Source organism: Mustela nivalis (genome assembly GCF_964662115.1).
Source record: "Mustela nivalis genome assembly, chromosome: 5".
Taxonomy (NCBI): domain Eukaryota; kingdom Metazoa; phylum Chordata; class Mammalia; order Carnivora; family Mustelidae; genus Mustela; species Mustela nivalis.
Genome location: NC_139024.1, coordinates 21281409 through 21308341, shown reverse-complemented (window position 1 = coordinate 21308341; position 26933 = coordinate 21281409). Strand labels below are relative to the sequence as shown.

The window sequence follows — 26933 nt, the reverse complement described above, 5'->3', positions numbered from 1 at the left end:
GAGGGGCTTTGCGGGAATGTTGGGAGATAAGATTAGTTTGAAAGAGCGGGATCTATTAGGAGGGCACTTAAACATTCATATTTTCAGCTAACACTGGTTGAATACATTATGCCAAATACTTTTTGGGGGGGCAATGCTCTGCAGATTAAGCAAAGGCAAATAAGCTTTTACATAGGTTAAAAGCTGACAGAGACCTGTCAATCAACAAATAAGTAAATACAAGAGGACAGTAAGAATTATGCAGAGAATTAAAGCAGAGTGGTGTGTTAAGGAGTATCTACTTGGCTACTGTAGATTAGAAAGTAAGGAAAGGTGTGGCAGGCCTGGAGAGAGGCCCCCACATCTGTTCTCTCCCTGTTTCCTCTTAAGTATCAGAATCGGCCAATTTTTGCCCAGGCAACTAGCTACCCAAGTAGGAACCCTACTTTCCAGCCTCCCTTGCAGCTAGGTGTGAACATGTGACTAAGTGTGCAAAACTGATATTGCAATTTCCAGGTCTTATTTTTATAAGAAAGTTGTTTTTTCTGCACTTTCTCTTTTTCCTTTTTTTCCAGGCTGGACTATAGACAGATGTTGATGAGCTTTAATCATGTGAATGAAGATTGCACGCTGTGATAAGAACAGACTAGAATGAACCAGGGTCCCCATGATCTTCCAAAGCAGGGTGTCCACTCACCCTTCATCACCTCCCTGCCTCCTGATGTTATATGAAAGAGAAATAAACTTTAATTTTTTTCTTAAGTTACTGTATTTGGGGGTCTCTTTGTTATCTTAGTTTAGCCCTACTACCACAGGTGACCTCTTAGAGGAGGGGGACATTTAAGCTAATTGCTGAGTGAAAAGGATGAAAAGTTATACAAAGTGGAGAGAGAGTATTTGAGACGAATGAAAAGGACCTAAAAAGGGAATGGTCAGTATGCCTACGGCATAAAGAGTAAGCGAATAGTAGAGATGGGCTTGGAGAAAAATTAGTTGAGAACCATAAAAAATAAAATAAAATAGGAGCGCCTGGATGGCTCAGTGGCTTAAAGACTCTGCCTTTGGCTCAGGTCATGATCTCAGGGTCCTGAGATCAAGCCCCACATCGGGCTCTCTGCTCAACAGGGATCCTGCTTCCCCCCTCTCTGCCTGCCTCTCTGCCTACTTGTGATCACTGTCTGTCAAATAAATAAATAAGAATCTTAAAAAATAATAATAATAAAATAAAATAATCACTCAGGCTTGCTCTGTGGTAAATCATCATATGTTTTGGACATATTAAGTTTAGCAGAATATTCAAATGAGATTAACTGACCAGCTTAGTAATTAGTACAAGGGACGTTGAGCCTCAAAATGGTAATGACGCTTGAGAAAAATAATATATTTTACAAAGGACCAATCCAATTGGTAGACACTATTTAAATATCCTCTACCAAATTAACAAGGACTTACCTTGCCAAGATTCTTGGCACTTTTATATTAACTTAAATTGCATTGGGAAAAAGCATAATAGTAATTGAAAAGCAACTAATTATAAGCAATTATAAGCCAAATTATGTTTACACCACAATTAGTGTTTGAGGTGGTTTAGTAGACAGATTCATTTCAATAAGCAAGCATCAAATAATTGAATAGCTTGTAAAACACAAAATACTTCTTTTATCTTTATTCCAAGTATAACCACCACATTCTCTTTGAATTATTATTATCATAAAATAAGCAACATTTACCTTTTGTCCCAATTCCCAGCTTGAGTTCGATGCTTTTAAAAACATGGCAAGAGTAGTCTATGTACCTACCACACAACATAGCTTCTTTCAACAGGTTTCATGGAGAAATGTGAGCAAATTTACGTTCTTGTAAGAGAAATGCTACCCTGAAGGGAATCTAGAGTGCAAATTCAAACCACATCTTTTTCTTTAAGTTTTTCATGCTTAAAACATTATTTCATTTCACTTTCGGTTGAGGGAAGTCTTTCTCTAAGGATGATAAGGAAGTCTTTTGTGTTGTGACAATGGTAATTTTTATGTCAGGCTGGGTTTTTTTCTCCCATAATCCCGAGGAAAAAGCCGTAACTTTGTTGCCACAATTTTGCCACCTCGGGTTAAACTTTGTAAAACCACGACTTGCTAACTATTTTACAGTTGACATTGATTACTTAAGTATTACATTTATGGTTCTTTATTTTTTTTTAAAAAATTCATGGTTCTTTAAATCACCGCTAGTGATAGGTCAGAATGCCTGTTCTATGAATTTCCAAATTCTTCTGAAGCACGTGAGATGGTATGACTGTAAATTTGTGGGGGCGGGGGCACCCCTTTCAACTAGTTCATCAGTTTGAGAACATTCAAAGAAAAAATTATCAAACAATATCAGATTATATTTAATAAACCAGTTTCTAGAAATAGTTTTGCAAAATAAATTCCCACCAGTTGACCTAATCGAGCACGGAATTGCCAGGGCTTTCACGGCAGCTGCCGCACTCGACCAACTCCAATGCTTGGCGAGCCACATGGTGGGAAGTAGGTAGAGCCGGAGCCCTCCGAGGCTGGGCGCCACGTTGCTTTTCTCTTTTTAAATGGGGAGACAACGCTTCTGGCTATTGTGTAAACGAGTCGAGAATTGCGTTTACTCGTACAGCAGCTAAGGCACCAGCAGAATTAAAGTGCCTTCTAATCCGACCCTTAGCAACATGTGAGTCACGGACAAATACTGAGTTTTAATGCGTGGCTTCTTTCGCCTTGGGGGAAACGCACTTTAGAGAATGGCCAAGTACCTCAGCAATCGCGGTGAACTGCACAGGATCAAAACCACCACGCCATCCCAGCAGTGGCCACCGCCCCCGCCGAACCCCGCCAACCCTTCCTAAGGATCCACCCATGTTCTCTGCTAATCAGTTGTTTAACGCAGCGCGGCGCAGCCTTTCCTCACTCCCTCCCCGTTCTCTCCACCCATTCTGCATTCGACCTCAGGTTTCTAAACCCCAGCCGGACCACACAGCGCCGTCTCCCGCCTAGGGGACAGCGCGAACCCGAACCGCAGCGCGGCGGGTATCTCCCCGCGCTCCCGGCAGGCGGGCCGCCAGCCAGCCGCAACTCGCGGCTGTTGATTGACAGGCGGCAGCAGCAATGAGCCTCAGGGGCGGGCTGCTGCGTCACTTCCTGGCCTTTCGGGGGAGACGGAGTATATAAATGCGGTGCTCACGCAGCGCTCTCGCTTCCACAGTATGGCCGGCGACATTAGCTAGCGCTCGCTCTACTCTCTCTAACGGGGAAACAGCGGACTACAAGAGACTGAACTGTATCTGCCTCTATTTCCAACAGACTCACGTTCAACTTTCGCTCACAAAAAAAGCCGGGAAAATTTTATTAATCCTTTTTTTTAAAAAAAGTTAATATAAAATTATAGCAAAAAAAAAGAGGAACCTGAACTTTAGTAACACAGCTGGAACAATCCGCAGCGGCGGCGGCAGCGGCGGGAGAAGAGATTTAATTTAGTTGATTTTCTGTGGTTGTTGGTTGTTCGCTAGTCTCACGGTGATGGAAGCTGCACATTTTTTCGAAGGGACCGAGAAGCTTCTGGAGGTTTGGTTCTCCAGGCAGCAGCCCGACGCAAACCAAGGATCTGGAGATCTTCGCACCATCCCCAGGTGGGTGCTGGGGGCTGTCGTCGCCTCGAAGGCTTCAGCCGCGGGCGGGGGGCGGGGGCCGAGTGCCCGCAGCCTTCAGGTGGGGGCACGTCCCCGGGTGGGGCTCGTTTCGGTGGCTCTGGTGGGGCTGCGATGTTGGGGGGGGGGGCGGCCGCGTCCACGCGGGGCACGAGCCGGCTCCTCCCGTCGCCGTTGCTGAGCCGGGCGCTGCCCGGGGGGAGGGGAGGAGGCCGGCGCGCCGCGTGCTCAGGTAACGTCCCCCGCGCGGCGTGCGGGGCGGCGGGCGGCGCCGCTCGGGGTGGTTTGTGGGCCCGCGCCGTCGGGCTTTCCCCTCCGGAGTTGGCGGTCCGGGGCCCGGGTTGGGGACGTCTCGCGGCCGCGCGGGCTGCCTCCCGGCAGGTGTGGCTCGGCGGGCTTAGTCAGGCGCTAATTTGGGCGTGCCCGTCTCGGGGAGCGAGGAGGGAGGGAGTGAGCCCGAAGCCGGGCTGGTTCTCCCCTCGTGCTGCGGGAGGAGGGGGCTCCCCCGCTCTCGGACCGAGGGTCTGGCGCGCAGGCCTCCCTCCCTCCTGCGGTCCGCGCTGGCAGCATGTGGCACCCGGGCGGAGGGGATTGGGCGGCAGCAGTGTCGCAGTGGCTGGGCCCCACCGCCGCCCTAACGTGCTCTGCACCAAATCCCCTTCTGGGTGGCCCCGGGAGACGGCCGCGGAGCCCACTGGAGGCTTGCCCGGGAGACTCTTGACCTTGGGTGTGTAACCTGTTAACCGCGTTGGCGGGTTCCGGGCGAGGTGCGGGGTGCTGGAAGGTTTGACTGCATTTACGGGCTAGAGGCCCGTCTGAGCCAGGACATAATACCTTTAGTGCCTACGCCTGCAAAGGAATCTGGGGCCCCGGCCTCCCACCCCGGGCGGTCACGCGAGAGAGCCTGGCTGATCGCACCGAAGAGGAGAGGTCTTCTGGTGGTTTGGAGAAAGCCGAGCGCAGATAAAAGCGCAGCCGGTTGCGAAGGTGCTGGGTCTTTCGTCGCGGCGCTCACACCGCTATCCCCCGCTTGCCTCTCCGCGCACAAGTGCGGCGAGTGTGGCGGTGTCGCGGAGGAACCGGCGCGGCTGCCTCATTGAGGCGACGACCAATGAGCTTCTGGGCCCGAGCAAGAGCCTGGCCCCAGGGTGTGGGCCAATGGGCGTTTCAGGAATGTGGGCTGCGCTTGCCGCCGTCCCTGACAAAAAGCAACTGGAGAAGAGAATCCAGGCGGACACGTGCTGCCGGGACTTTTAAGGCAGTCTGTCTGTCTTGAGGGATTCTCCTGCTGGAAAGCGTCCTGTTTGCTAAAATGTGACAGGGCTCATTTTTCACGCTTTGTGCGACGCGTAAAATGTCTAACGTAGCCCTTTACTACGTGCCAGGCTGAGCTTTAAACACTTAATATTCTAGGAAGCAGTTACTTAAAAAACGGGGAAGCTTAGTATTTCCTCCATTTCACAAAGGGGAGAATTCGCTGCTGGTGGTGGTGGTTTGCGTCTGATTAAACAATTGTGATTAGATAATCCTGTCAACGAAGAAGACTTAACTAGTGCGTAAGTCTTATAAGATGTATAATAAACTGTTTTGCTCAGCTCTTCAAATATTTGGAAGCTTTAAATTTGTAAGCTTGCATTCTTAATAAAGAGGGTTTTTCCTCCAAGTGCTTGGACAAAAATGTCAGAATTTAAGCTTGGGCTTTTCTGGTTAAATTCGGAGTCAAGGAGCAGGGAGGAAGGCTTATAAAAGCCTTCTTTAAAGATTTGAGAACCACTTTTTCTTTGTACTTTCGGCAACTGAAATTGTTTTGCTTCCTCAATGTGGCTTTTAAAATGACGGCAAAAGTTAAAGGACAGAATATTGTTTTGTTTGTGATTTAGTGCCACAACGTCTTAGAGACATCAAATATTCGTTAAGTCAGATTTGAGAGTTTACATCACATTTCAGCTGTTGAAGATAGAGCAAGTAAGAACTGAAAAATCTGTTCCAGTTTAGCTGAAGTCCATTGGCATCCTTGGTAGCAACTTTTCTCTGTGACCTGTCAAGCAAGGATGTACAGGTTAGGTTATTTACAAGGAGGTAAAAAATAACGTGACAAATAGTAGATGCTAGGTAAATCATCTAAAATTAACGGCCTGGCCAGAGGGATCATTGGCCTCTAGTCTCTTGAGTTGGGAGTTGCAGGGCCCAGAGGAGGATTATAATCTAGTAAGTAAAACATAATGAAATGGTTAAGTACATTGCTGTATAAGTTTTAATTCAGACAGCATTTAATAACTAGCTGTTCGATGTTCCCTCATTTCTAAAATGAAGATAATAAAAAAATGGAAGATAATAATGGCGTACCTCTGTTTGTATGGTCTTCTGTAAGGATTAAGTGGGTTAATATAAGTACAATATTTAAGAAACTGACACATGGTAACTACTCTATAAGTATTACTGTCATCTTTGGGGGGCAGTTTTGTGGTTTGCCTTTAAAGGCCATCTGCCCCCATTCCCGGAACTTTTTTTTTTTTTTTTTTTTTTTTAAGATTTTATTTACGAGAGAGAGAGCGCATGCGGGTGCGAAAGGCGATGGGGGGGGGCGGTTCAGGAGAGAGCGAAGTGGACTCCTGGCTGAGTAAAGAGCCTGGCATGGGGCTCAATCCCAGGACCCTGAGATCATGTCCTGAGCCGAAGGCAGAGGCTTTAACCCACTGAGCCACCCAGGCACCGTGGTATTATCTTTTTAATTTTAGCTATTGTGGGTGTATAATAGTATATACTTCCCATCAGACTAATAGAGTTGAGCATCCTTTCATATCTTTATTCACCATTTGGGTATCTTTTGTGAAATGCTGCCTGGTTTTTTGTTTTGTTTTGTTTTTTTGAATGCCTTTGCAGTTTGTAGGAGTTCTTAATATATTGTGGATTAATTCTAATATGTGTATTACAGATATCTTTCACCCTCAGTGGCTTCCCTTTTCACTCTGTTAGTCATATCTTTAGAAACAGAAGTGCATAGGTTTTCTTTTGTTTGAGGGGGGTTAAGATTTTACTTAGGTGTTTGAGAGAGAACATGAGCAGTGCTGAGGGGTAGTGAGGGAGAAACGGACTCACCACTGAGCAGAGAGCCTGAAATGGACCTTGATTCTGGGACCCAGGGATAGTGACCCGAGCTGAAGGCAGAGGCTTAACCATCTGAGCACCCCAGAATTGCATAGTTTTAACGTAATCCAACTTAGCAGTGTATCCCCTTTAATGGTTAGGGTTTTTATGGTTTTTTTTTTGTTGTTGTTGTTGTTGTTTTGGGTTTTTTGTTTCGTTTTTTAATTTTTTTTTTTTTAAGTAACCTATATAGGCAGCATAGGGCTTGAACTTGATCAAGAGTCTCCTGCTCTACCAACTGAGCCAGCCAGCTCCCTCTGGTTAGCAGTTTTGCATCCTATTTAAGATACCTTTGCTCATTTTAGATTAATGAACATGTTCTTTTTCCCTCCTAAATTTCATTTTGCTTTTCATATTTAGATCTGCACTCCATCTGGAATTTTATTTTTAATGCAGTACGTGGGAATACAGTGCACTTGAAGCAAAATTGGCTCATCTTTCAAGCTCTAACTCCTAAGTTGATCTGGAACTTCTCTGTTAAACGTTTCCTACTCTCCTGTAGGCCATTTAGTGGAATTTACCTTACTTGTAATCTGAACAAATTGCAGAACACTGAGAATCTTTTTTACTAACTTCTCAAAGGAGACAAAGTGTACATTATATAGTTGTTTTTGTTGTTTCGAGAGAGTACAAGAAGGGACAGAGGGATAATTTTTTTTTTTTTTAAGGTTTAATTTATTTATTTGGGTAAGAGGGAGAGGGAAGGCAGACCCCCCCCACCACCACCAAGTACAGAGCACAATGCAGGGCTCAATCCCCAGGACCATGAGACCAGGACATCGAACTGAAGTCCGATGCTTAACCCACTGAGCCACCCAGGGGCCTTGAGGAGAAAGAATATGAAGCAGGCTCCGTGCTTAGCGTGGAGCCCAATGCAGGCCTGATCTTACAACCCTGCAATCCTGAGCTGAAATCGAGTCATTCACTTAACCAACCAAGCCACCCAGATGCCCCTTCTTATTCTTGGGTTGTGAGAGAAGCCCACAGCAGGCCCTAAAAAATAAAAATAAATTTTAAGAATGGAAAATCTTCCGTGGCTCAGGTTGAAAAATACTGGTTAGCAGTATGTTGAAGAAGAATCTACAGTCCAGTGTATCCATATGAATAAAGGATGAATAAAGAAATAGATGATATAATGTTCCAAAATTATTTCACATGTTACTTGAATTTGAATGTGAAAGGAAGGGGTGATACATTAGGTTTAACCTGCAATTTTTCAGATTTCAAAAGGACGTGAACAGAAATCAGTGATCATATATTAAAAGGTCTTAGGGTTGTTGGACCAAACAAAAGCCTTTTATGTTATAGGAAATGGCAGCTATGGGGAGGAAGTCTGTTAGAAAATAAGAAATTTTCCTGAGAAGAAAGATTTTTGTTTTTGAATTCGTAACTCTGAGAGACTATTCATAGTAATGACGTGCATTCAGATGGGAAATTGTAGTGGAGGTGAAGAGAATAAATATTAACTGTGGGAAGGTTAGAGGTGTATTATTTGCACACTTACTGTGAAACCATAAAAACTGGAATCTATAGTGTTCATGTTGGAAAAGACATTTAGGATTAGTGGGATGTTTTGGCTCTTTTTCTCCTGAAATTTTGTGAGCTAAAATTTAATTTTTAGTAAAGGATTGGGGGCAGTTGGAAAGATTGTAATTTACACTTCAACATTAACTTTCCCAGAACTCCTGCCTTGCTTAACCACATCATTGCAGAGTATCAGTGATTTTACATTGAAGAAATTTACAACCTATTGCCAAGAAACCTTTTTAGTGTAAATGGGGTTTTTTTTCGTAAATGTTTTGAAGTTAGAAATCTTGATATTGAATTTCTTCCTTACATTCCTTTTTTTTTTTTTTTTTTTTTAAGATTTTATTTATTTATTTGACAGAAATCACCAGCAGGCGGAGAGGCAGGCAGAGAGAGAGAGAGCAGGACGCAGGCTCCCCGCTGAGCAGAGAGCCCGATGCAGGGCTCCATCCCAGAATTCTGGGATCATGACCTGAGCCGAAGGCAGAGGCTTTAACCCGCTGAGCCACCCAGGCGCGCCCTGCTTCCTTACATTCTTAACAAAAGTTTCATAAAAGTTTGAACTGCTATCCCAAAGCACTCATTTTAAAGAAGTATGCATTGAAAGTAATAATCAACTGAATGTAGCAGTGTTTATACTAATAGTGATTAAAATTTTAAAGCTTGAGATAGAGAATTTAATACTGGAATTAAAATTAGCAGTGTATTTTCAGTTGATTTCTTTGAATGAAAGGGGAAGGTATTTTTCTGGATATCTGAACTGCCCTAATTCAGGGAAAGGTATATACTCACAATTTAACTTCTGGTCACTCTAGGCTTTGCTGAAGAATGATGTCCTATTTTAGGATGCTGTTGACCCAAACAAAGACTAATATTTTGGGTAAGATACGAATGTAGTGTGGTAAGGGAAAAGTCTCTAAAACAGACAGATCAGGCTGTTACCTAAGGTCACAGCTCATGGAAACTTCATGTAGTTGTGTGACTTTCGGGTAAATTACTTGGTAACTCTGAAACCAGCAGTTTTTATTCCCATGGAAGCCTTTTAAATGCAAATTTATGGGCACCATTTGCAGCATGTCTGACCTACAGGATCTGACCTACTGACCTACTGGTATGTTCTACCAAGGATCCAACTCATCAGGTGATGAGAGTGATTACTCTCACGGATTTCTTCCACCTGCCAGCAGCATTGTTCCCATAGACATTTACTTTGTAAAACTGTGATTTGAAAGAATCTGAACACTGGAACTCCTGGGTGGCTCAGTTGTTCATGATCTTGGCGTTGTGTGATCCCACAAGCAGCCTGCTTCTGCCGGCTGCTCATCCTGCTTGTATGTGCACGCTCAAATAAATAAAATCTTTAAAAAAAAAAAAAAAGACTAACATTTTTAACCATTTTTAAGTGAATAGTATTCTAAGTATAGTCACATTGCTGTGCAACAGGTCTCTAGAACTTTTTCATCTTACAAAACTGAAACTAGACCCATTAATTGCCCCTTTCCTCTTCCCTAAGTCCTTGGCGACCATCTTCCTTTAGGATTTTGACTGCTTTATTAGATACTTCATAGGAGTGTGAGTACTTCATAAATGGAATCATACAGTCAGTATTTGTCCTTCCATGAGTGGCTTATTTCATGTAGCTTATTTGAAGGTTCTCAAGATTCATCCATGTTGTATGTATATATAATAATTTATTTATCTAGTAATCCTTTGGTAGACATTTAGGTTGCTTCCATCTCCTGACCGTTGTGAACAACAACACAGGTGTACAAATACCTCTTCCAGACATTTTTTTGAATTCTTTTGGATGTGTACCCAAAATGGAATTGCTAGATCAGTCATATGGAAATTCTGTCTTCAAGGTTTTGAGGAATGTCCATACTGTTTTCTGTAATGGCTTTACTGTTTGATACTTTCACCAGTGATGCTCAGATGTTAAAATTTCTCCACATCTTTGCCAAAACTTGTATTTTTAATAGTAGACATTCTAATGGATGTGAGGTGTTATTTCATGGTTTTGATTGGCATTTCTCTTAACTATGTGATGTTGAGCATCTTTACATATGCTTGTTGGCTGTTTTTAGAAAACTGTTAAAGTCCTTTGTCAGTTTTTTAATGGGGTTAATTTATTTAGTTAGTTATTTTAAGGTTTTTAAGTAACCTCTGTAAACAACGTGGGGCTCAAACTCCCAACCCCATTTTAAGAGTCCCACACTCCCACCTACTTAACTAGCCATGTGCCCTATTGAGTTATTTGTTTTTGCTCTTGGGGAAGTTCCTTAAATGTTCTGGATATTTACCTTTTATCACCTATATGATTTACAAGTATTTTCTACTTTTAGTACTTTCCTATGATGTGCAAAAGTTAAGTTTGGTGTAGTGTAGTCCCTTTTGTTTGCTTTTGTCCTTTTGGCTGTGCTTTTTTGTGTCCTATCCCAGAAAGCATTACCAGATCAGTGTCCTGAAGCTTTCCCCTATGTCCTAGGTTGGTCTTAATTTTGGTCTTTAATGTATCAATTATATTTTGTAGATGGTGTAAGGAGAGGAGACAACCTCATTCTTTTGTGTAGACATCCATTTTTCTTACCACTGTTCATGGCTCCCTACCTCCCCCCAATTTTGTACTCGTGGCACCTTTATTGAAGGTCATTTGTCCATTTTGGGTTTTGTTGAATCACATGACCTAGAAGTCTGTCATCTTAGTTGTATCTTTTCCCTTGTAAATGTTTCAGCTTAACTATGTTTTTATTAAACCACAGATTCTTTAAGAAAACTTAAAATACACTATACTGTTAATGTTTTGCTTTCTGGCATGGTGACCTAGTATTATTCAGTCCGTGTGCTGTTGGTGGTAAAGAGCATCCTATTTTGGAGAGGGGGATGCTTACCATGATTTGGGTGTGGTTATGATCCCGTAAAGCTTTATTTGCAAAAGGAGGCTTATTTTCCTGAAAAAAAAAAAATGTGATAAAATAATAAGCTGAAATTCTCTGCTGTTTTTGATGTTGGTTTTTCAACTTTCTCTTTATATACATGTATAGCATTGTATTGGCTTTTTCGGTTTTCTCTCACATATTGCTACTGGCTTTATTCTTTTTTCCAGCCTATTGGTTCTCCTGGTGCTGTCTTTTTGGTTGATCATTTAGTTGTGTTTTAAGGTGTTTTAAAGCAGCTGCATTCTTTAATACTGTGACTTCGGAAAAAATACTAGAGGATTTTTTTTTTTTTAAGATTTTATTTATTTATTTGTTTGACAGAGAGAGAGAGAAATCACAAGTAGGCAGAGAGACAGGCAAAGAGAGGGAGGGAAGCAGGCTCCCTGCTGAGCAGAGAGCCTGACATGGGGCTTGATCCCAGGACCCTGAGATCATGACCTGAGCTGAAGGCAGAGGCTTAACCCCCTGAGCTGCCCAGGTGCCCCGAGGATTGATTGATTGATTGATTGATTAATTGATTTTAAGATGAGGAAGAGTTTGGTTGCAAAATTTATTAACTAATGGTAAATGAGTGCAGGAGCATTTTGGTTTCCCTCAAGATGGAATAAGCACACTGCTGTCTCTTGGATTTACTAGAAACCTTGGGCAGAATGCATGGGACAGCTGAGGACTTTGAAAAGTAAATGTTGGCAGGTGAATTGAAGGAAACCATAACTCAAAATACCACTGAAACAACTGATTTCCTATTTCTTTCCCACCCCACCCCTGCTCCCTCCCGCCCCGTCTTTGGTTATCTCTTGGGGTCGTCTGAAAAGCTGCCAGAAGCTAGTAACTGCACACTAGTTTCAGACAAAAGTGGTTCCAGGAGAGGTCCTCTTTTTCTGGTCCGCAGAGAAGGAAAGGGGGCTGGCTCCTTTGGGTCAGAGTAAGGAAAATCCCTTTTTTGTTTTTTTATTGCTTTGCTGTGTGTGTGTGTGTGTTCTGCCCACTGCACAGGCAGCCCTGTAACAGTTGTGGTGGCCAGACAGATGCCTAACACTCTGGGTTTAGGAGGGGGAACTGCTTTTTGACCAGAGGCACTGTGGTCCCAAGAGTGAAGAGCATCATGGATATTCCTACTGCTCTTTTTTTTTTCCCCCTTTTTGTAGCCCAAGTTACAGATAGTCACAGGCAGCCTACTTCAGGTAGATAAACTAAAGCCTTGGGTTTCTAGCCAGAGGACCCAAGAATCGGGGCCCCCCCCACCCCAAACCAGAAATTGTCAGCAAGATTATGGGAAGGAGAGAGGTGAAGTAAGTGATCCCATAAAGATTTATATAAACACCACTGAGCTGCTCCTGTATAGATCGGGTCATAAACAGTATATCAAAAGCTTTTGAAAACTGATAGATCACCTTGAAGTCCCAGTCTGGCCATTGGGTGACACAAAAGCAGGACAGATCTGAATACCATGGCAATGGCTTTCATAACTAAACTGGAACCATAACATAACCCAGAGAAGCTGGATAAAAAACTGAACCTAAGCATTCCAACTGCCTGCTAAAACTTTTAAAAATCAACATGCTCCTCAGGATTTAAACAAAATTTAAAATTATATAACATGATCAAAATGTTCAGGATGCAATCGTAAATTCCTCAATTTATGAATGAGAAGTTTTCAGCATCCCTGAAAGGAAAAAGACAACCTCAAGGTGATTGTAGGTAAAGCTTTACAAACAGCTTTCCATAACCATTCTATAAGAAGAGTGAACACTCTTAAAAGGAAAAGACAAAGTCTTAGAGAAATAGAAGATGGAACCGGGAAATAACTACTGAAATAAAAAGTTTCCTGGGCAGGCTCTAGTAGACTGGAGATGACAGACGAGTGAGTGAACTTGAAGATCAGTAGGAATTATCCATTCTGAACATTTTGAACACGGCAAAAAGATTGGGGGCAGCAAATAGTCCCACAGGTCCCAAACAGTATAGGAGCATGTAACAATTTTAGATTTAAAAATTGTAAGGCTGTTCGGGGCGCCTGACTGGCTCGGTCAGAGCATGCAACTTTTGATCTTGGTTGTGGGTTCAAGCCCCAGAGATTACTTTTAAAAATAACAAAAAACAAAAGTTTTAAGGCTGTTCGTTATTTCCCAAATGTCCGTAAGATTTAATCAGAATAATTATTGCCAGATTCAGCAAATACTTACTTCAGGGCCTCTTTTGAACTAGGCTAGTCACTGCAGATAAAAACAATAAAACACAAACTCCCTAACTACATGGAATGACTTTTGTGGGATTTGCATGAATACCAAAATAGCCACACAAATAAAATGCTTTGGTAAGCTGAATATTAAAATCTTTTCATGAAAAGATCCTTGGTGGGAATAGTGAGGTGACTTGAGCTAGAAGAAGGGTGCTGAGGACAGATTGTAGGTAGGGTGAAATCCATTCCAGCAGCACCCAGAACAAAGTATATGAGTTGTTTCTTTCACTCTTGTTTGGCTTAATTTGGGTGAATAAATTTATGGTGCCCTGTTTCTAGGGAGAAAACAGTTGGTGGAAAAGCCCCATGTGACTGAAATACAGAAAATGGGGATAGAGGTAGTTACCTGTATATTCATCAGTGTGTGTTTTGTGTATTTCAGCTGTTCTTCTAATTGTCTTTATATTATAAAATTTGTCTGAGTCAGATGGAAAGGGGGATGCCAAGAGAACTGAACATTAGATAATAATTTATTCTTTGGGAGTACAAAAAGATCTCTGAAGTGAGGGGACCAGGTAGTGTTGAAGGGTAGAGTGACTATACTGAAAACAAAGAATAAAAGCTTCTAATGAATGAGGTCCTTAGCTCTTTACCCTCTTTTGCCTACCAGAAATCTGAATGTTCTCTAGGCAAGAGAATGGAATGTTTGGATAATCTGTTTATCCAGTGTTTGCCCAGGAAATAACTTTAAAAAAAAAAAAGATAGTGCTAAGGAGGGAGTTCCCCAGTACCCTGTATAGAGGCCCACAGTAAACAAGCCCTGTCCATGTGTATAGACTTTCTGACTAGCTAAGTCTTAGTATCCTAATCTTGGCCAAAAATCACTCAAATGTTGAAAGGAAACAGTTGGGGGAACATCTGAGGATAAATTAATGCATAGAAAACCAAAGCAAATGAAAAAGCAAAACAGCTTTTAAATCCAGAGGAAAAGTTCAAAAAAGAAAAAGTTACAGAGCATTACTGAAAGTCTTAATATACTATTGTTGTTAACACTGCTCTATGAGTGAAAGTTAAGAGAATAAAATCGCAAGAGTTCTCATAGTGGGAAGGTTTTCTTTTATTGCTTGCTTTTTTTTTTTTTTTTTTTTTTTTAAGATTTTATTTATTTATTTGACGAGATCACAAGTAGGCAGGGGGGCAGGAAGCAGGCTTCCTGATGAAGCAGAGAGCCCGATGCAGGGCTGGGCTGGATGCGGGGTTCTGTCCCAGGACGTTGGGATCATGACCTAAGCCGAAGGCAGAGGCTTTAACCCCCTGAGCCACCCAGGCGCCCCTTTGCTTTCTTTTTTTATTGTAGATGTGAGATGAAGGATCCTAAGTAAACTTCCTGTGGTAATCATTTCACAGATGTGTAAGACAAACCATTGTGCTGTGTACCTTAAGCTTAGAGTGATGTATGTCAGTTAAAACGGGGTGAAGGAGTCTGCATGAATAGTGAATATAACTGAGGAGGTAGCGTTTCCAGTGGGTGGAAGTGAATATTTACAAGAGTGCTGAATTCTAGTGAGAAGTTATTAGGTAAAATCTGAATTAGATAAGCTCTAAAGAAAGACCCCGTAATTTTATTACTTACCTACGTATCCAGTGCTTAAATTCTTTCCATCCGGTAGGTAAATTTTGTATGCATTATGTAATTTAATCTTTATCGGTCGTGTGAAGTAGGTTTTAATTGCCGGCCAGATATAAAGAAACCAAGCCCAGAGACAATTAATTGCAAGAAATGTCACAAAGTTGGCCACCTGAGTGGGTCTGTCGGTTAAAGCGGCTGCCTTCAGCTCAGGTTCCTGGGATCGAGCCCCCCCTCATCAGGCTCCCTGCTCAGCGGGGAACCTGCTTCTCCCTTTCCCTTTCCTGCTCCCCTGGCTTTGCTCTCCGTCTCACTTTATGTCAAATAAATAAAGAGCATCTTTTAAAAAAAAGAAATGTCACAAAGTAGAAAAGCAATAGCTTCTTTTAGAGCCCCATTATTCCTTTTTTTTTTTTTTTTCATTAAAGATATCATTTGTGGAATTGAAATACAGTGGGTTCTGAAATGTTCATACATTAGTGAACTTTGAGTCTTAGAAATAGGAAAGGCCAAGCTATTGCATGACCACCTACAATAGGAGGATTAAAATGACAGTTCGTGTTGCTCAGAACTGCATCTTAATTGTAACTTTTTTTCTTCCTTAACAACAAATTGCACAATTTAAAAAACTTGAAACAGGGCGCCTGGGTGGTTCAGTCATTAAGCATCTGCCTTCAGCTCAGGTAATGTTCTGGGGTCCTGGGATCAAACCCCCCATCGGGCTCCTTGCTTGGCAGGAAGCCTATTTCTCCTTCTCCCACTCCCCCTGCTTGTGTTCCCTCTGTGGCTGTGTCTGTATCAGGTAAATAGATAAAATCTTTTTAAAAATTTTTGAAACAAACTGCCAAGATATGGCCCATTCTATTGTGTATTTTTTTTCTTTAAAGATTTTATTTATTTCTTTGAGAGAGAATGAGATAGAGAGGCTGAGAAGGGGAGAGGGTCAGAGGAAGAAACCAACTTCTGGCAGAGCAAGGAGCCCAGTGTGGGACTAGATCCTGGGACTTCAGGATCATACCTGACATGAAGGCAGTCACCCAACCAACTGAGCCACCCAGGTACCCCAAATCTTTTTCTTTAACATAAACAGTTGCTGGCACCTTTTTAAAAGAGAGCTAATCATTAGCTCTCTTAAAAATTGCTTGGCAGGGGCTTTTCAGTCAGTTAAGTGTGTGACTCTTGATTTTTGGCTCAGGTAATGATCTCAGGATTGTGAGATCAAGCCCTATGTCGGTCTCCACACTCAGTGGGGAGTCTACTTGAAATCATTCTCACTCTTTCTCCCCCCTCTCCTCCCACTTTCCATCTCTTCAAAGTAAAAATAAATTTAAATCTTTTTAGATTTTATTTATTTGACAGCACAAGCAGGGGGAGCTGGAGAGGGAAAAGCAGGCTCCCTGCTGAGGAGGGAATGGAATGTAAGGCTCAATCCCAGGATCCTGGAATTACAACCTGAGCCAAAGGCAGAATGCTTAACCAACTGAACTACCCAAGTACCCCCAAAATGAAAAATAAATTTTAAAAACTCCTGGAGTCCCAGGATCAGTCCTGCATTGTACTCCTTCTGGCTCATCAGGGAGTCTGCTTCTCCCTCTGACCTACCCACCCCCCTTCATGTGCACTTGAGCGTGCGCTGTCTCTCAAATAAATAAATAAAATCTTGAAATCATTAGCAAGCCTAACTAATCTAAGTTTTTTCAGGTAGGTCTCAGTACTATTCAATTTAACCAATTTATCCAACATAGGAATTATGGCCTTCTGTGATTAGTCATATAATTTCTTCTAGAAATTGATGAAGTGGGATGCCTGGGTGGCTCAGTGGGTTAAGCGGCTGCCTTCGGCTCAGGTCATGATCCCAGCATCCTGGGATCGAGTTCCATATCAGGCTCCTTGCTCAGCGGGGAGCCTGCTTCTCCCTCTGCCTCTGCCTGTGCTCACTCTTCTCTGACAGCTAAAGAAATAAAATCTTTAAAAAAAAGAAAGAAAGAAAAATAAAGAAAATGATGAAGCAGGCACAAAATGCTAGCAGGATTGACTGGTACTATGCTTGTGGGGTTTTGTTTTTGTGTTTTTTGTGGGTTTTTTTTTTTGTTTGTTTTTGTTTTTTGTTTTGTTTTTAAGTTACCTTTTACCCAACATGGAGCTTGAATTCACAGCCCTGAGATAGTGCTGCATGCTCTACTGGCTGAGCCAGCCAGGTGTCCCTGTGCTTGATTTTTAATACAAAAGAATATTTGATAGACCAAAAAAGACTCATTTTGACTTACTTCTTCGCTTGCTTGTTGGTGAAAGGTAATGATTGTCCTTGGTTTGTGGGCTTAAATTTTCTCGGTGCATGGCTTATTCATTTTGTCATTTGTTTTTTCTTAGTAAATTGCAAGTAGCTTAAAATTTCCTTCCAGTTTGCTCTCTGTTAATTGATGGATATGTTCAATATAGGTAGGCTTTTGAAATAAAATTAAATGTTACCCAGAAGCTGGAACAAAAATGTGACAACAGGGCGCCTGGGCAGCTCGGTGGGTGAAGCTGCTGCCTTTGGCTCGGGTCAAGTCCTGCATCGGGCTTTCTGCTCAGCAGGGAGCCTGCTTCTCTCTCTCTCTCTCTCTCTCTCTCTCTCTCTCTCTGTCAAATAAATAAATTAATTAAAAATGTGACAACAAATATAAAATACAGGGTGTAAATTGTGTTAGAACACCAAATGGTAAAAGCTTTACAATTTTTATTCACCTAGGCAAGTACTGTTATGACTTAATCGTCTTTTTTGTTGTTGAATAATAGATCTGAGTGGGACATTCTTCTGAAGGATGTGCAATGTTCAATCATAAGTGTGACAAAAACTGACAAGCAGGAAGCTTATGTACTCAGGTAAGTCCTGCCAAACAGGTGTTAGCGACCTCATTTCAGTCTGAATCATACTTTGCATAGAATAGCAAATTGTTCTTCTGGATCCTAGTACTATAATCATTTTTATCTAACTTTGAGAAATAATAGTATAAAACAAAATGTTCAGTTTAAATGTCTGCAGTATATAGGAGAAGAAAGCCATTCACCATGTTTATAGGTACAGAGCTAATTTATCCAATAAAAACGTTGGGGTTTTTTGTTTGCTTGGGGGTGGGGGCAGAGGGAGAGGGTGAAGCAGACCCCCGACACACACACACGCACACACCCTGCTAATCAGGGAGCCCGACGCAGGGCTCCATCCCAGGACCCTGAGATCATGACCTGAGCTGAAGGCAGACACTTAACCAATGGAGCCACCCAGGCACCCCAGTAAAAACGTTAGTTTCTTATACATATTATAATGGGCCTTGCAGGTAAGGTATTTGACATGTTTGCATAAAGTGCCTGGTTAATTACTAAGCTTATGATTTGCCAGGCCCTAGGAATATAACGGTGAGTAAGAACAAATTTCTTTCCTCATGGAGTTTATTATCTAGTAAAAGAAGTAATGAAATGTTTACAGAAATACTTGTGAGAGTCCGTGCTACAAGCTGAAGTAAAGTATGACTTCAGTAAATAATAATGCTAAGATAGATGAGGTGAGGAGGAAAGTTTAGTAGTAGAAGAGGGTTTGTGTAATAAATTAGTATGTTTCATGCCTAATAAAGGCCTTTCTGTGGGTTCCGCAACCTTAAATTTGGAGTTCTGTATAATAGAGGGGAATACTATAGTGCCTTTCTTTGCTTCCTTCAGATCTTCACATTTAAAACTAATAGCCAAATTTTACATTGTAAATGATCTAATAATAGATTAATTGCATCTCAGTAATACATAAACATGATTATAACCTTGTGACTTTTTCCAAATGCAGTGAGAGTAGCATGTTTGTCTCCAAGAGACGTTTCATTTTGAAGACATGTGGTACCACCCTCTTGCTGAAAGCACTGGTTCCCCTGTTGAAACTTGCTAGGGATTACAGTGGGTTCGATTCAATTCAAGTAAGTAATCAAACACCTAATCTCCCCCCGCAAACGTTAGGGCTCTGTGAATATGCATATGCATAGTAAATAAATTTGTATATTTTCTGCTTAGTTGTGGTGGGTAATCACTGACTCTCCAAACTAAATGTACACATGTTCTCAAATTATTGCTTCCATTCCTATTTAAAAGCTCAGAGCTTAAATAACTGCTCCTGAAATAAATAATGTAAATAATGTACCTTGTCTCTAACAGTTGTTGTGACCATCATGAGTAGATTGGTATTTTTTTAGTTTCCAGAAACTCAGAGTTGTGATCTGCATTTCTAATGCTTTCTTGGGATTCTTCTCAACAGCTTCAAGTGCTCTGTGTAACACTCTCATGGATGCTGGTCTGGAACCTTGCTCCGATGCAGTGGCCTTTATTTTTTATTTATTGACCAGCAAAAGACCACTTATCTTTTAAACATATTAAAGGGAAAATAAGTTAAATTTCATTGGAGGAAATATTTATAGATTTGATTTTTTTATACATGTGCAAAAAATTGTTGACTAGGGAAGGTGATAGAATCCTACCTATAAAGTTATTTGTCTTTTTCAGAGCTTCTTTTATTCTCGTAAGAATTTCATGAAGCCGTCTCACCAAGGGTACCCACACCGGAATTTCCAGGAAGAAATAGAGTTTCTTAATGCAATTTTCCCAAGTGAGTTTAAATAGAATTGAAACCCGTTTCCTTAGAAGGTCTGTCCTTTCAGAGATCTTTTTATGTATGTGAAAGCAAGTGAATGCAAATATGGTAGGTTATAATTAAGATAAAAATAACAATAAAGATTATAAATTTTAGAATGTGCATGCACATCAGGTCATTGGTTTTGAAAAGATGATCACTTGCTGGAGGGAGAGATCATCTTTGTCTAGCCACTCGCTCTAATTTATATCTTAGTGGTTTTGTTCCCTTCATCCAGAACAATGCATAGTGTCTTCATACACTCGTGCTAAGACGCTGGTCCATGTTAAGAAACTCTGGCCTGCCATTCTATTCAGGAATTGAGCTGGCTTAAAAATGATCAACACAGTAAGATCATAGTGTCTCTTCAAACAAATTGGCAAGATTTTCTTCCATTTACTAAGCTTGTATTTATAGGCCTTTGCTTCTTGAGCTTCAAGGTCAGGGAACTAAAGGTTATCTAATCTAACACCCTTAAATTCTAGATGTGGCTGAAAACCTAGGATGATTTTACTAACTTCACACAAAACCACTGATGGGCAGGATCTAAGATTTCCGTCCCCTCCTCCCTCATGGAAAAGAAAGTCCGATTTTTATCCTATTCTTACCCACTAATAAGATATTATACAGGGCTGTGTCAGTGATGAGTATAATTTAGTATAAATATCTCCCAGTTAATTTACTGTGTTGAGTGAGGCTTTGGAACAAAAATATGAAAAGAATGTATTATATAAAATTATTTGTACTTACTTGGGAATGTAGATAAATGGGTGATCAAATTCCATTTCCTTAATGGAGTTTTAGGGGAGAGTGAGCCATAGTTTTCTCAGCACTCTGACTAACGCACTAGCTGAAGTATGTCTCTGAATGACAGTAAAATAAATAGTCTAGTGAACTGTTTTTTTAAGGGATGACAGAGGGCAGCCTGCCTATTTATGAACTCAACTTCGCTTCACTGATAACATTTCTGATAGGAGGCAAGCACTATCACCCTAACCGTTGGAAGGGTGGGGGCAAAGCTATTCTACCAAATGGAGCTGTTAAATTACTTTTCATTCTCTCCCTCAACAGATGGAGCAGCATATTGTATGGGACGTATGAATTCTGACTGTTGGTATGTTGGACACAGTTTTATGGACTTTTTTTTTTTTTGGTCCTATAGAATTTATTTTTAAATTGCTGTTTGTCCTTTTTTAGAAACTACTTTTTACTTCTATATAGGTACTTGTATACTTTGGATTTCCCAGAGACTCGGGTAATCAGTCAGCCAGATCAGACCCTGGAAATTCTGATGAGTGAGCTTGACCCAGCAGTTATGGACCAGTTCTACATGAAAGATGGTGTTACTGCAAAGGATGTCACTCGTGTAAGCAGTTTCAAGAATAATTCTGGATCCTTCCTGGGGACTGCATATTTTAACTCATTCTCATTTTTCAAATTTCAAATTTTCAAATTCACTCTTTCCTTTCCCAGGAGAGTGGAATTCGTGACCTGATACCAGGTTCTGTCATTGATGCCACACTTTTCAATCCTTGTGGGTATTCAATGAATGGAATGAAATCGGATGTAAGTGATACTTTTCTTAATAATTATTAAATATTCAAGAGTATCCATTCTATTATTAACATAAAACTGTTTCTTTAAGGGAACTTATTGGACTATTCACATCACTCCAGAACCAGAATTTTCTTATGTTAGCTTTGAAACAAACTTAAGTCAGACCTCCTATGATGACCTGATCAGGAAAGTTGTGGAAGTCTTCAAGCCAGGAAAATTTGTGACCACCCTGTTTGTAAATCAGGTAATTTGTTTTATTATTGACAATAAAATCTTTCAGGAAATAAGGATAGTCATGTTATCAAATGTATTTTAAGATAGTATATATAAGATATCTAGAAGTACTACTATTAAGGTTACTGATAGAGGAGATGCTTTGTATCTTTGATTAGACTTGGTCCTTACTTTATATCTAGCCCAGTTGATGGGTTCCTTCTGTCTTGTTTTTCCTGTAGGTAGATGGACAGGTCGGGGATAACATAGGATATCTCACTCCATCCACCCATGAGACCGCTAAAATTCTCAAATGCCATAGTTTTTCTTCAGACAGTAGTCTTACATACTTATTACTAAGTGGCTGTTTTGTTTGAAAATATTTGTTCAGATTGGAAACAGCTAATGTTTAATTTTTTTTCCCCAGAGTTCTAAATGTCGCACAGTGCTTTCTTCACCCCAGAAGATTGACGGCTTTAAACGTCTTGATTGCCAGAGCGCTATGTTCAATGATTACAATTTTGTTTTTACCAGTTTTGCTAAGAAGCAGCAACAACAGCAGAGTTGATTAATAAAAATGAAGAAAAAACGCAAAAAGAGAACACACATAGAAGGAGGTGGTGGCTGCTTTTTAGATATTGATATCGGAGGCCATGCTTTCCATAACCACCACCTTGTAGCTGCAGAAAGCCCTAGATGTAATGATAGTGTAATCATTTTGAATTGTATGCATTATTATATCAAGGAGTTAGATATCTTGCATGAATGCTCTCTTCTGTGTTTAGGTATCCTATGCCACTCTTGCTGTGAAATTGAAGTGCATGTAGAAAAAAACTTTTACTATATGAAACTTTACAACACTTGTGAGAACAATTCAATTTGGTTTACGCACAGTGTAATATTTCTCCAGGTCTCATCCAAAATTCCCCACAGACAAGGCTTTCGTCCTCATTAGGTGTTGGCCTCAGCCTAATCATCTGGGACTGTTCTATTAAATTGCTGCCAGGATTTTACATCCAGTTACCTCCACTTTCTAGGACATATTCTCTACTGATATTACTGAAACCAGTTTCTATTTCATACAGATGTTTTTTGCAACAGCGATTAAAGTTTATCTTCCACGAGTCAAGTCCTCTTAAGAAAATGATTGCAGTTTTCCATTTTGTGTCTTACTATTTTAACATTATTGCTTCCTGTACCTGTACTTCCTTTAATTGATTTTGTTCTCATCATGGTGTCTTGCCTCCCAAACACCCCCCCCCCCCCCCCAATAAAGCAATACACTGTTACACTGTGGGTTTATACTAATCTTATACCCGGGAGGGGGAAGGGAGAGTGGACCCTGGGCTTAATTTTCTTTTTAAAGTCAAGAGAGTTTAGCTTCCTTTTATATTGACATGGGCTCTTCTGGGAGATAGTGACAGAAATAAACCTATTGATGAGCAAGGACAACACATCCATTTATATTAGGGTATACTGGCAGAACTGTTCCAGAAACTATGCCATTCTGTGTTCCCATTAAATGAGATTAGCTTCTCATGAGTACCGTGCATTCAGTAACTTGCTAGTAAGTATGTGTATAATTGTACCACTTAAGTTTATTAGCAAAGAAATTAAGAAAAAAGGTTGTAAGTCCGCTCACCTTAACTTTTACTTTAGTGGCTATCTCCAGTCCTCTTCATTCATAATATACCATAACCTTTGGTTGAAAATGGAGTCTCTCCTTGTCCTCTTGTGACTTAAATTCTTTGACTTTGTCATGCATTATGATAGTGTTCTGACTTGAACTGTTTCTCTTCCTGGTGTTGCTTTCACCATGATTTCATAGCATCAGGTGAAACTTCCCAGAATGAGAACCGTTCAGGTTATTCAGACATACACAATGAAGCAGAATGCTATCCATAAGACAAAATTCCAAACTGGTCAATGGGAATACAGGCTTTGAGGAGTTGGCATCTTTTAGCTATATTCGCAAATACGAGATTTAAGCAGCTGAGAAAACACCGAAGTTGACTAAATTTTTTATATTCTTGTCCTCACAAAATTTTTTTGATTCTTTCTGGATTGATGCAGTGATGTTTTTGTTCCTTCTGTATTTATAAATGAAACACTTTTTTTAGTGTTTCTAAACATAAAATCTACTTGGTTTGAAATCAAGTGGTTGGAACATAAATTTTGACTTTTATTTTAAGCATGTTAATTCGAAGTTTCATTGAAGAAACTTTCAGTCAGTGGATCAGTTTGATTCTGTAATTAGCACACGGTACCTGATGTTTTGGTACTGTTTCGAGGACCAGTGCTCAAAGTGGATTTTGTTCTTGAACAGTGTCCCAGTATATTTGATGACATTTGTTGGCTTGAGGTCTGATTTTTTTTTTCTCCTAATAGATTTCTATCTAATGTTGAAAAACTGCACAAATTTGTATGGAATAAAGCCTAGAAAAATTAAAACTATAGATTAAATAGTAATTGAAATTAATCCTAGTGTGTATGATAGAAGAGGGAAAATTTTGGTGCCATTATTTCTCTCTTCATGGTGTTGGACTTAAATCAGTTGAAATGTATTTCTGTACTACAATTTAAGCTTCAATAAAAGTTTGCTTAATTCATTGTCCAGTGACATTCAGAAAGTTTTTCTGTCGATGTCTAGTATTTGGCCATATATACTATTTTAAAAATACATCTAGTTTTTGTGATTTGAGGAAATTTATATTTGATGGTTATTTTCTAACATTTGGGAGAGTAATCATGAAGACATAAGATCTTTAAGCTCCTGGGAGAATAATTTCTACTCAGATTTAAGCATTTTTGTTAGGGGTTTCATAACTGAAGCTTCAAAGAAATAGCTGGGTTCTATATGTATACTGGATATCAAAGAGTAGGAAGGGTAAGTAGTAAGACTAAGAAAGTGTGTTTGTGAGTTGGGAGTTAAACCAAAAGTTTGGAGATAAGTGTTTCAGCCTTTATTGTGGAATAGACGCATACTGGTGGCAGTGGGAAGGAACAAGTTGTAAACACACTTTATTTCATTCACCGGTATTTCTGTTAACTAGAACAGAGTTAAAACCTTGATCATTTTTTGCCATGTTAAGTACATATCTCATTTATTTGGCAAAATTTTGGTTAAGTTTCATGGTCTACAATAATCTGAAAGTTGGAATCTTATAAAAATGTATACTCTGATCTTTTCCAGAAAAAGCAGATAAGAGAATATTTTCTGTGATGTGAGTGAAAAAGGATGGGTCCTAGAAAAGTAAAAATGTTGTCACGTAACATAATACTGTCAACACCAGGTTCTTTTACAGGAACAGTTAAGTGACGAGATTCAGAATCTTGAGTCGCAGATGTGGTATTAGACTATGAAAGGTAAAGGACCGTACTTTCATTGTTCTGGCCAAATAACTCCCAATTCCTGACTCCTCACCTTCAGACTAGAGGCTTTCTCTACCCTCCCCCAAACCCCTTTATTCTTGTTAAAATGGAAAACTGTTCTTTCGAGTCTATCCCTTCTACTGTGAGAGATTTTGAAACTGAGCTCTGCAGGGATTAGCTAGTACCTGAAAAAATAGATGAGATTTATAATTAAACATTTCATTTGGAGAGTATTTAAACAAAATAGTACATTGAATCTTCATATTCTACCTTAAACTGTCCTCAGTTATGTTCTGTTAGATCCATCTATTTACGTATATCTTTTTTAGGGAAGATTTACAAAGTTGAATATGCAAATCTTAACTATAGTTCCAGAAAGTGGATACATTTCTTAGTGCACAGCCATATTGGGACAAAAGTCTAATTCAGCAACTTCGTCTACTTCCACCCCCTAGCTAACTACTTTTCCGATTTTTTTCACCATAGCATGGGGTTCCACTGGGGACCCTGCCCCACTCAAACTTTACATTAATTGAATCAAGGTATATACTCAGAGCTTTTCATTGGATATGAGGTTTTTGAGAGGTTGAACCCTGTATTCCTTTTGCCAAGTAGGAGCCGTTGTATATGAATGTACTATAGTGTGTTTATCCATTCTGTTAAACATTTTATTGGTTTCCAATTTTTGGAAAACATGAATAAAGCTGCTATGAACATTTGCATACAAGTGTTTTTGTGGCTTCTGGATGTATAGTGATACCTTGTGTTAAATCTGTTTCTGTGAGTAATGAACATGTTCTCATACCTTTATCCAGCGTTAGTGGACTTCGAAAGTGCTTTGTACATTTAAATTAGGTTGGCTGTTTTTGCACACAAGTTCCTTATTTAGTGTTCTGCAAATGTTTTCTAGTCTTCTGTCTCTTCATTTTCCTAATAGCAACTTGATGAGTAGAAATTCTTAATCTCAAGTCTTGATTTACCAACATTTTTAATGGATCTTTTCCTGTCGATAAATCTACTTAGCCTCGCATAGTGGTAGTGGTGGTATTTTCTTGTGAAAGCCTCAATTTTTGGCTTTCACATCTGTCATCCATCTCTGGTTTCTGTGTGTGCGGTGAGGTAGGGAATGAAATTTGTTTTCACCCATGTGATTGTGCGGTTACTCTGGCACCATTTGTACTGTTTCCATTGAATTACTTTTGGTGCCTTTTAAATTCATTTGACCAGATCTTGACTGCTTTGACTATTTAATGATTACCTGTATTTCTGTGTAAATATTAAAACAAGCCTGTCAGGGTTGTTTGTTTGTTTTGGCAAGCTCTGCACCTGAGATGGGGCTTAAACTCACAACCCCCAAGATCATGAGTCCCATCTTCTACCAACTGGACTAGTCAGGTACCCTTCAGTTTCCATTATTGAAGAGCCTGGGTGGCACAGTCTCTTGAGCATCTGACTCTTGGTTTTGGCTCCAGTTGTAGTCTTGCAGTCTTTTTATAGGACCTTGCCGAGCTCTTTAGAATACACTGGTTAGGAATAAAACCTGTTGAAAATAGGTGGTCAGAGCAGACCGGCTAAGGTGAGGTTGAGACACCTAGGGAGCAGAATTCGGGGAGGTACTCTTCAGCGTAGTGCAAGTAGGCATTTAAGAGGGTACGTCGTGGGGGGTTGGGTGATGGACGTTGGGGAGGGTTTATGCTGTGGTGGTGAGTGCTGTAAAGCGTGTAAGCCTGACGATTCACAGACCTGTACCCCTGGGGCAAATAATTCATTATATGTTAATAAAAACAATTCTTAAAGGGGTACATCCTTTCTTTTCGGTCAACGAGGGTTTGGCTTGCATGAGTCTTACCCTAGTCTATTAAAGTCACCTACTTGTTTCAGTTTTAGGAAGGAAACCTTGCATACTCCATCAGGAATGTTTGCTGTTGGTTTGTATGTATAGAAACCTTTTCCAAAGTTTCCTGTTTATAGTTTGCTCATCTTCTCAGGAATGGGTGATGTATTTTATCAGACCTCCTCTCCCCCTTTCGGCACACATGAAATGATCCCGTCTTTATCTGTCCATATTCCTATTCTTG

At 40.4% G+C, this 26933-nt stretch overlaps 1 protein-coding gene across 2 annotated transcripts; it reads left to right on the top strand.

Annotated features, from left to right (window-relative positions):
* Positions 1 to 3186: 3186 nt before the first annotated feature.
* AMD1 (adenosylmethionine decarboxylase 1) lies at positions 3187 to 24942 on the top strand. Of its 2 annotated transcripts, none has more exons than XM_082731986.1 (9): positions 3187 to 3628; positions 17844 to 17930; positions 18880 to 19006; positions 19587 to 19689; positions 20785 to 20827; positions 20935 to 21079; positions 21187 to 21279; positions 21359 to 21514; positions 21911 to 24942. In XM_082731986.1, the coding sequence occupies exons 1-9, from the start codon at positions 3519 to 3521 to the stop codon at positions 22049 to 22051; spliced, it is 1005 nt and encodes a 334-aa protein (XP_082588112.1). In that variant the 5' UTR covers positions 3187 to 3518; the 3' UTR covers positions 22052 to 24942. The 2 variants fall into 2 exon arrangements, with proteins under 2 accessions (XP_082588112.1, XP_082588113.1); XM_082731987.1 differs by lacking the exon at positions 3187 to 3628 and adding an exon at positions 3908 to 4027.
* The last annotated feature ends 1991 nt before the right edge of the window (positions 24943 to 26933 follow it).

Bases quoted from the DNA above. Each gene is read 5' to 3' on its own strand.
- AMD1 (XM_082731986.1), top strand. From the start codon at position 3,519: ATGGAAGCTGCACATTTTTTCGAAGGGACCGAGAAGCTTCTGGAGGTT. The intron at 19,007-19,586 runs GTAAGTAATCAA...TGTCTTTTTCAG, and splicing joins GTGGGTTCGATTCAATTCAA to AGCTTCTTTTATTCTCGTAA. The intron at 21,080-21,186 runs GTAAGCAGTTTC...TTCCTTTCCCAG, and splicing joins CTGCAAAGGATGTCACTCGT to GAGAGTGGAATTCGTGACCT.